Source organism: Megalops cyprinoides, chromosome 2, assembly GCF_013368585.1.
Source record: "Megalops cyprinoides isolate fMegCyp1 chromosome 2, fMegCyp1.pri, whole genome shotgun sequence".
Classification (NCBI taxonomy): Eukaryota; Metazoa; Chordata; class Actinopteri; order Elopiformes; family Megalopidae; genus Megalops; species Megalops cyprinoides.
This window is the reverse complement of record NC_050584.1, coordinates 28,023,623-28,033,729: the sequence shown is the minus strand read 5'-3', so window position 1 is coordinate 28,033,729 and position 10,107 is coordinate 28,023,623. Positions and strand designations below refer to the sequence as shown.

General features: G+C 42.0%; 1 protein-coding gene and 1 non-coding gene across 2 annotated transcripts; both read right to left on the bottom strand.

Moving 5' to 3' along the window:
* Positions 1–388: 388 nt before the first annotated feature.
* On the bottom strand, positions 389–3,759 carry eif1b (eukaryotic translation initiation factor 1B). Its single transcript, XM_036522231.1, has 4 exons — positions 3,581–3,759; positions 2,057–2,220; positions 938–1,039; positions 389–583 (listed from the first exon to the last, which is right to left on the bottom strand). Exons 1-4 carry the CDS (start codon positions 3,609–3,611, stop codon positions 539–541), a joined length of 342 nt encoding a protein of 113 aa, XP_036378124.1. The 5' UTR covers positions 3,612–3,759; the 3' UTR covers positions 389–538.
* A 1,021-nt stretch (positions 3,760–4,780) lies between these two features.
* Positions 4,781–4,853, bottom strand: trnar-ccg. The gene has a single exon. It is a non-coding gene; the product is annotated as a tRNA-Arg (tRNA).
* Between the last annotated feature and the right edge of the window lie 5,254 nt (positions 4,854–10,107).

Sequence of the window (10,107 nt, the reverse complement as noted above, 5' to 3'; positions counted from 1 at the left end):
TGCAAGTCTGACTTGGCTTGAAATCAGAGCACCAGGTGCATGAACTCATACCGCCTATCTAAACATTTATACATTTGAACTGTATCATTAGGGGCCCTGTGTTGACAGCTACTTTTCAAACTAAACAGAATAGAGTAAATCTGGCACTCCTTTTCCTGTCTTCTTCATACACACTACCCTGATTGGCCACCTAACTCATCTTGGCCAACCAGAGCAGTGTAGGCAGAAGCTCCAGCTTTCCATCTGATTCAAGTTGGAGGTAGGTGTGTGAGCAGTGGAGCTGTTGAAGGAGCACAGACCCCCCCCCCCGGTTAAAGTCATGCCATCCGCCACGGTTTTGACAGAGATCAGAGACGGAGCGAACAAACCAAAACAGGGAAACCCAGAGTGTTTTTGCCTATAAAAGGTGGCATCGCGTTTTTATTGCCTATGTCAGAGAATTACATCAGACATATTGCTAAACGCTAATGTTAGATACATGTTGCGGGAAAAACGCTAACTTCCGCCTGGGTCCCGGCTGTGTGGCGTGAGCAGAGCTTTAAAATCCGTGGACCTTCAGCTGCTCCTCCTTGACAATGCCGATCTGCAAGAGATAACATGCATCAGAGGTAGCTGTAACACTGCTGTTCACCTCAACCACCCCCCCCCCCTCACAAGACTGCACACATTATCACCATAAGCCTAGAAAAACACCATTCCTTAGGCATGAACCTCCGAAACAGAATATAATCACACAGCAGACAGCAAGGAACCACTAAAAAAATGATGACAGTGACAGAAAGACAGAAAACAGAAATAGTGAGAGACCATACAGGGTATGATAGGAATAACAAGAGACAAGGAGCAAGACAGACAGATGGAGAGAGACGGGGCAGGAGAGAGAGTGTGTGAGACCGAAAGGCAATGTGTGAGAAAGAGACAGAGGGGAGAGACTTGCCTCCAGGAGAAACTGGCAGATGTTCTTCCTCTGGTCTCCCTGGAGCTGGATGACCTCGCCGTACTCTGGGTGCTCGATCACAGTACCGTTACAGGCGAATTTCTGCCAGGCAAACACAAGGACGAATACGTCAGGGCCCTCCCACAGCCAGACTGGCACAAGCTAACCAGCTCATTATGACGTATCCGTTATTGCTGCAGCCATGTGATTGCAATGCGGCAATGTCAAACGACCAACATTTTAACATTAACAGGCCACATTCCCTCCGAATCACAAGGCGCAGAAACAACGTATTCATGCATTGGTGTGGTGCAGTGCAAGTCTTATCAGTCAAACAGTAGTACAGGTTAGGGTAGTTCTGCTACTACAAAGGGTAAGAGAATCTATTCCATTTCTGGATTCAGACAGAGTCTCAACACAGTGTTGGACATTTCACCAAAAACAAACCCTATTTGTTTTAGTGCCACACCGTGAATTTACACTTCACATTTTTAGTTGCTTATCTTGTCCAGAGCGTCCAGCTGGACATTTACTGAGGCAGTTCTGGGTTTAGCACTTCGCCCAAGGGAACAACAGCGGGTCTCCAGCTGGGGAATTGAACCAGAAACCTGCTCCCTCACACTACACCACACTGCTGTGGGGTGGACACAGACTGCACACCCAGGCTAATTTCAATCAACTATATTACGGGAAGTGCATCTTCTTGTCTGTTTGTAACTGAGCTGGAGACTGGCATGGACAAAGCTGAGGAAGAAAACTGGTTTGACCTAGTCTTGACCTGGGGGAAAAGTGCCCTTAGCACTTAAGGGATCTGCAACCTCACTGTAACTGGAAACTCCTGCCAATCAGGTAATTAAAGGAGGGTTGGGGGCAGGGACGCCGGTGAATTCCAGCGGGACAATGGGCTGCAGTGCTGACCAAACTGACCTTTTGACCCCCCTTTACAAAGGCGTAAATACCCTCTGCAACGCTCCCCTGGCTGAAGCCGGAAAATTCCAGTATGTTCCAGGTTTAAACGAAAGACGCCGGCTAAGACTTACAGGAATCACCAGGGAAACTAGGTACGAGAGAAAAGGGGGTCGGGGTGTCTGGGTTTCAGATAAACGTAGGTATACACACCTTTTTGAAGGCCTTCACCAGCTTCTTTTTGTCGTAATCATTGGCGATTCCTTGCACGGTGGTCAGCGTTTTGCGGCCGTTGCGTTGCTGGATCCTTATGTGGATGTAATCCTCTGTCCCCGCCGGGAGTAAGTCGTCACCCTTGGTTGCATCAGCAAAGGGATCTGGACAAGCGATACCACGTATATGGTTAATTTAAGCACAAATAATGTTTTTTTCGGTTGAGGAAAAAAATCTCAAATACAACCACGTAATCCACACATGCAAATAAAAAAAAACTATTTACTAAAGACCCTTACGGTGTGTCGTCTTTTCTACTTCAATTAAAACACCCCATGGTAAAGCGTAGAACAATGCCAGACAAAACCAGAACTTATTTGCACCTTTTAAAATCCTATTTCAGGAGACAATTATTAAAAATCGGTAATGTTAGCTACGAACCACTGCGCACATTTTTTTTTACTAAAATGCATTGTAGATGGTTATAGAGAAGGCTTTCTTATGTTTATTACTGCTGTTTGCTTGATGAACAACCATGGGCAACCATTAAGCACCATACACAATTTACCAGCAATCAAATGTTAGCTATACGAGCAAAATGAAAAGTAAGTTTGCTATCGTATTTAAACAGACCGGCTAAGAAGGACGCGTAGACGGACGTCTTGGCAATTAGCCACTGCTATCCAGTAGCGTTACCTGGCAGTCTAGAGTCTAGACTAGCTAAAACACCGACTAGCCAACCACAAAGAAACAATGAGATGTGAAGAGGGTGGACTCATTGGCCAATTTCACAATACCAGCTGAAGTAAAACATATTTACAAACAGGGCGGCAACGTAGCGCAGTGGTAAGGAGCAAGGCTCGTAACCGAAAGTTTGCCGGTTCGATTCCCCGGTGAGGCACTGATGTTGTACCCTTAGGTAAGGCACTTAAGAATCTCCTCGGTAAATACCCAGCTGTATCAAAAGGGCATAAATTATAACCTGAGTCTGTTCCGCTGGATAATAGCGCCTGCTAAATGACAGTAATGTAATGTGAAAGAGGCCTAACCAGATTACCGACTAGCCAGCCATTTTAGCATGCCATTTCCGTGCGCATGTGATTTAGCCCTTGCTAGGTGGCTAACGCTATCCAGCGAGTCTACGCGATCGCCCACATTTAACTCGGACTACCGTTTCTCGCCATCTTCAGAAACACGCAGCGCTTGGACATTTATACATTTTGTTGGCATTTTTAAATACGCCACACATTTTTATGCCGTTTTCTAAAACCGAAAGCCATAACGAAATATAGTCGCCATTTTCAAATCGGACAAAGAAGTAGGCTAATATTTAGCTACACATCTGAATAACGTTAGCTAATGCACTGCTAACACCAGTATAATAATAATATATTTAAAAAAAATGTTACTAGTCCCGTGTATTCTACATTGCAATAGTAAAGCTAGATCTCAACCGACAGAAACAGCAGCAGCTCTCACGACTGATCCTGAGCTGAACTGATTAAGATCACGAACTTAACTTACCGAAAGATTGGAGGTTCTGGATAGAGGACATGCGATATTAGGACGAGACCTTTTGAGGTGATAAAAAACAAAAATTTGTCGAGGTGTTTTTGCTAGCTGTTTGTGCCTCGTCTGTGGCCCTTTACAATCGCACCAGGAGAGAGCCTCCGGAGATGAAATGAAACGGAAGACGACGGCGATGATGTCACCATGATGTCACGAGTGAAACAAACTCTTCTTCAGTGGATTGCTTTTGGCGCGCATATTTAAAATATGATTAAGTGCCTCGCTACCGCCATCTACTGTACCGGAGAGTTGAGCAGGGAAATAGCAGCGTGACCCAGAGTCGTAGAGTGCTCAACTTGGCCACATCAGCCTTTATATACTGTACATACAGTGTGTGTCTGCATATAAGGTCGCCATATGCCGTTCCTGCAATCTTCACGGGAAGTGTAGGAACCTAAATTTACCACTAGCATTGTCGAACGACCACAGTCAAAAGTTAAACCTGATTCAATGTTTATTATTCTTTTGTTAATAGTAGTGATAGTAATAGTAGTACTACTCGTAGTAGTATTTACCCATGTATTGATATGAATGCAAAATATATATATTTTTTCTCTTTATGAGAAGGGAAGTTGATGGAATGACGTTGTTAAAGATGTATTGCATACCCACTAGTATTATGCTTCCAGTGAGGTATAATTTCAGTGAGGGAAAACCTGAAAACTCATCACTGTGTGCACAGTAAAGCATTTTGAGTATTTAACTGGACCCAACCATATCATTTTTGAATCACACCATCACATTAATTATTCACCTCTTAATGGATGTTTGTGTGTGTGTGTGTCTACCTTCGCACTCACTTCAGGGGCCACACGCTATGAAGTGTTGCATATTGGATTGCTAATCAGCCATTTCTGCTTCACAGGAATATTATCCATTTACAGCTCTCTTGGCTGTATCACATTATAAAGGTATAATAACTATCGTGATTATAACATCCCTCATTACTAAATTCTCATTGATACAGTACCCAATTAGAAGGAAGTGCTAATGCCATAAAAATCTCTGACTTTCTATAATGATATACTTTTGAGTTTTAATTCAGTTATGTTGTCTTTCTTCAATTCTGTGTCAATTGGAATGAGGTAAAGTGTTTACATTACACTGGCAATTTCTCATTGTCTATCAACCTTCCATCACTGAAGTATAAGAAGCCGACCCAGGTGGGACTTGAACCCACAATCCCCAGCTCCGGAGGCTGATGCCTTATCCATTAGGCCACTGGGCCTACACTTGCTGCCTTCAAACTATAGTCTGACTAATCGCATGTTTTTTGTTTCGAATGCACATCTCACACATACGTACCTTTGAATGTAATATTCGCTCTCCTGTATTCAGGCTGTGATATTTACAGTATATAACCATCCCTCTGTAGTTTGATGTGAAACTGAAACTGAAACTGAATTGAACTGAAACTGAATTGAACTGAAACTGAATTTAAGTGGATTCTGGGCACCAAATACAGAGCAGGAAGTGCTCCATTTCAACTGCATACACGCAACTCCTTGACTGTCTCCTGTCTAGAGGCTACCTTTCCTGTGAGGACAGGAGCTAAAATCAGGGGCTGGACAGATTAATAAATATTTTTTGCTATACAGATACCTAATCATCTGTCTTCTTTATCAGAAGGTAAAAGCCAGGAGTAGACAACATAAAACAAAAATACATTTTTGGTGGGATTTACAAAACACAGCCGTAGAAGTATCTTTACATTGAAACAAACTGCAGTGAAGTCATACGGCAGTCTGACGAAGGATTTCTTGAAAAAGGATCCGTTCACATTTGTGTGTTTTAAGACAAGTGTGGACTATCAGGATAAATAACAATGATGTATTTCTCCTATACTTCATCATGAACCAGGTGGGAATCAAACCCACAGCTGCCTGTAGAGGCTGATGCCTTATCCATGAGGCCACTGGGCTGAGAGAAACTGCCACTTGCAAAAAGTATAATCTGGCTGATCACACTTTTATTTATTCAAATGCACACCTCACACATACGCACCTTTGAATGTAACATTTCCTCTCCTAAATTAAAACTGTGACATACTGTATATAAACATCCATCTGTGGTTTGATGTGAATAGCGTGTGGCAATTGACTACAAAATTGTCCAAAATGAGGAATACAGTGAAAATGCTATTTATTGGATAATTTATTATTTGTTACTTAGTCAGTGTGATTATAGCTGCAAATTCCAGGTGTGCCTTAGCATTTTTTAAAGCACATCAAGAAAAAAAAACATTCAGCTTTCAGTAGCTGTGAAACTGTGAACTGTGTTTTAGTAGCTAGTGGCTGCAATATAAATGCAAATAGTAGTTATTTGTTAAACAGGTGCAATTTGATATTTAAATTTCCATTACTTATTGGTCTTGGTACTTTTTCATGAATTTATGTCAGTATATTCGTTTAGCTGTTTTGTGGCATCCAGTGGTGAAACTTGTTTTTCACAAAAAAGATCCATTCAGGATCTCCACTGTTGTAAATATTTGGTGGAACTAAGGAAGCAATGGAAAACGAGGACCTGCTCTTGTTGTGAGATCTTTCAGCATCAGCATCTTTCAGGTTCAGCATCAGCATAGCAGTGATCATTTTAGTGGGTCATACGAACACAACAAGCTGGGGATAAGTGCGTCAGTAGCGCAATTTGGCTAAAGCTGTAGCTTAGTGGTTAAGGAGCAGGACTTGTACTTGCAGGACTTGTAACCGAAAGGTTGCCGGCTCAATCCCCACTGGGACACTGCTGCTGTACCCTCGGGCAAGGTACTTAACCCACAGTTGCCTCAGTAAATATCCAGCTGTATAAATGGATAACATTGTAAAGAACTGTAACCTATGTAAGTCGCTTTGGATAAAAGCGTCTGCCAAATGAATAAATGTAAATGTAAAGCTAACCAGGCAGGTACACAGGTTTACCATGCCAAAAGGCAATCGCTTACTGACCTCTAGTGGACAAATCAAAATATATCACCCTATTGCAGTTTGGGTTGCAATTTTAAATATTAAGTTCTCATATTCAGTTACATTCAAACTGTATATCATCCCTCCCACATTCACAATGAATTTGTCATCTAGGTTTGTTTATTAATTGTCTTAAACTGAGCAACAGAGTATTGGGAAGTCACCACCTTGCATTGGATAAGGAACCTCACATAGGCTACTGAAGAAAACAGTGTTATTCAACACAGAGGGAATTCCAGCAAAGAATCCAGGAGAGAGAGGAGGAACCACAGGGTCTGAGACAGGCTGTGGAGTCACTCACGATGGGTACTAACCACAGGAGAAGGCAACAGCTGGCTACTGTAAGAGCCATTTCAGGGCTCAGTCAGGGCTGTCCTCTGGTCAGCCATTGGACTCTCTGGGGCTCAATCCCACTGAGCCACACCGTAGGTAATGGGTTGCCTGGGCCCCAGTAAGAGCTGAGTGGAAGGCCTAGTTAAAATGCACAGTCTTTCTCTCTCTCTGTCTCTTAACAGTGCTCTGCACAGGTAGCAGTAGAGGACAGCGAGAGGATCTTTACTGAGATGATCCGCTCCATTGAGAGAAGATGGATTACAGTAGATATAAAAGTCTACACACCCTTATGAAATTGCAGAAATGTAAAGACAGAAATAACGACAACATAAATGTCAGACTCTTTCCATCTGCAATGTGACCTTCCAACAAACAAAAATCCAGAGAAAAACAAATAGCTAATTATTAGGATCGTTTTAAATAAAAAAACTACAACACCCTGATTGCATAAATCTGTGCACCCCGCCCAACTAATACTTTGTGGAAGCACTTTCTGCATTTATTACAGCAGCAAGTCTTTGTGAATAAGTCTATTAACTTTGCACATCTACACTTTGGAATTTTATCCCACTCTTCTGTGCAAAAGAGTTCAAGTTCCTTCACATTGCGAGGGGATCTCCTGTGTACAGCTCTCTTTAGGTCATTCCACAGGTTTTCAATGGGATTGAGGTCTGGGCTCTGACTGGGCCATTGCAAGACTTTGATTTTCCTTTTCTTAAGCCATGCCTTGGTCAACGTGGATGTCTGCATTGGGTCGTTGTCATGTTGGAATGTAAAATTTCTCTTCAACTTCAGCTTTCTGACAGAGACCAAAATGGTTTATGCCAAAATAAACCATTTTGGGTTTATGCCAAAATATCTTGATATTTGGAGCTATTCATTGTCCCATCTATCTTGACAAGAGCCCCTGACCCAGCTGAAGAGAAGCAGTCCCAAAGCATGATGCTCTCACCACCATGCTTCAAAGTCAGTATGATGTTTCTTGGATGATGAGCTTTATTGACTTTGTGCCAAACATATCTTTTACAATTTAGGCAGAAAAGTTCAACCTTTGTCTCGTCAGACCGTCGCACATTTTCCCACATGGTTTGGGGTGACTGAATGAATCTTTTGGCATAATTTGGATGGGCTTGGATGTTCCTTTTTGAAAGAAAGGGTTTCCATCTTGCCACCCTATACCATAGCCCAGACATGTGCAGAATACGAGAGATGGTGGTCACATGCAAGGAGTGACCGGTACCTGCCAGAAATTCCTGTAGCTCCTTCAGTGTTGCTGTTGGCCTCTTGGTAGCCTCCCGGATAAGTTTTCTCCTTGTCCTCTCATCAACTTTGGAGGGTCGTCCTAATCTTTGCAATGTCTCTGTGGTACCACATTTTCTCTGCGTATTGATGATGGTTTTGACAGTGCTCCATGGTATATCCAGTGCCTTCGATATTCTTTTATATCCCTCTCCTGATTGGTACTTTTCAACAATTAGCTCTCGCAGGCAACTCTTTGCAGACCATGGCTCTCCCAGTAGGCTGCAACCCCAAACATTCAAGCAAATCCTTCAGCAACAGTTGACTTTAATCTAGGCTTAATCAGAATCACTTTCATTGATGGCAGGTGTATGCTATTTACCTACAGGCATGATTTTGAATGTGATTGGTTAACTTTGAACACAGCTGTAGCCCCCATTATAAAAGGATGTGCAGACTTAGGCAACCAGGGTGTTGTATTTTTTTTATTTTTATTTTAAATGTTCCTAATAATTAACTATTTGCCTTTTTCTCTGGATTTTTGTTTGACAATTTGACATTTACATTGTTGTTATTTCTGTCTTTACATTTCAAAAACCTGCAATTTCATGAGGGTGTGTAGACTTTTTATATCCACTGTAATACTCTAATACTACCACTTACAATAATAGAGTATCATACTTTTTATCAAGACTTACACTCATGATTTAATTACACCTGCATTAACAGACAAAATGACAACAGATCGGTCAGTTAACTATATAAATGATGCTTGAATTCGAAGGAGGTTATGCATCGATGTTTGTATCAAATATATTATATTTAATATTCTATTTACCTGACCTAGGGGTGTAACGATTCCTTGTAGCAAGATTCATTGCGGTGCAAAAATGTGATGGTATGCATCGGAAGTTGGACGGTTTTGGCCGTCAGCTCTAAAAAAATTTTGTATTATTATCATCACTGAACTTTACATTTTATTTCAAATGTTTAGATATACAAATACACACAAACACCAAATATAACAAACACTACATTACAATTCATCAGTGGAAGTAAATAAATATATAAAATGAAAGTAGTCCCCTGTGTCATTATTTGTGTTACCAGTGCAGCGTCAGCGTGAAACGTAAGTGTGTGCGGCTGGAGCTGAGATTGAAATTGAGGATCCGCCATCCTCCCTTAAGTCAGAAGTGTGGCAACATTTTGGCTTTCCGATCTTTCAAGTTTCAAAAAACATCATTATGATGCACTGGGATACACCCTCAGTGATGTGCCTGTGACGGAGCGCAGCGCGTCCGTCACTGGGATCGGTGGCTTTTCCGCCTCCGTATGAACAATGACACGATGAAACCGCAAATAATGCTTTACCATCGGTTTCTATGATGTTAATGTGTTTGTTGGTAGGTCTGGGGTTTAGTTAGTCTGAGATAGCAATTAAAAGTTGTAATGTATCAGAAACAAGGAAAGACGCAAAACACGGTACATTCATTTAGAATCGCAGTTTATTTAAAGCGGCTATGTAAGAGTTCTTTTAGTGCGCACATTGAACATCAGAACACTTGCTAGTTAGCTGTTATTTATTTATGCTGTTTCTAAATGTATGTATCTACTTACTGGTGGTTCCTGTACTCCTGTTGTCTTCTGGGTGTGAGCGAGCAAACTGGGGTGCAGGACGGGGAAGCTTTTTCTGCGCTCTTTTCGCGCTCCGATAAGGAAGCGCTCATTGGTGCAGGGGTGCTTATGAAATATGGTGTGTAGTAGTTAATTGATTTATCTCTGTGCAATGGATGAGACCGGGGTTTTATATGGCTGCTGTGTCGCTCAGACGAGGAGATGCCTCTGAAGTGAGAGGTCATGCCATGGGACCTGTGTAATAGGGCCTAGTTAGAATATGGGCATTGTCTCAGTGTTCTTTTCCTTTTCTTTGCTGAAGTGTTTTGTTTGTTT

Coding starts and splice junctions, on each gene's coding strand:
- eif1b (XM_036522231.1), bottom strand. CDS start 3,611: ATGTCCTCTATCCAGAACCTCCAATCTTTCG. Junction 1,040..2,056: donor TGGTGAAGGCCTTCAAAAAG/GTGTGTATACCT, acceptor TTTGCCTGGCAG/AAATTCGCCTGTAACGGTAC. Junction 584..937: donor TCTGCCAGTTTCTCCTGGAG/GCAAGTCTCTCC, acceptor TATCTCTTGCAG/ATCGGCATTGTCAAGGAGGA.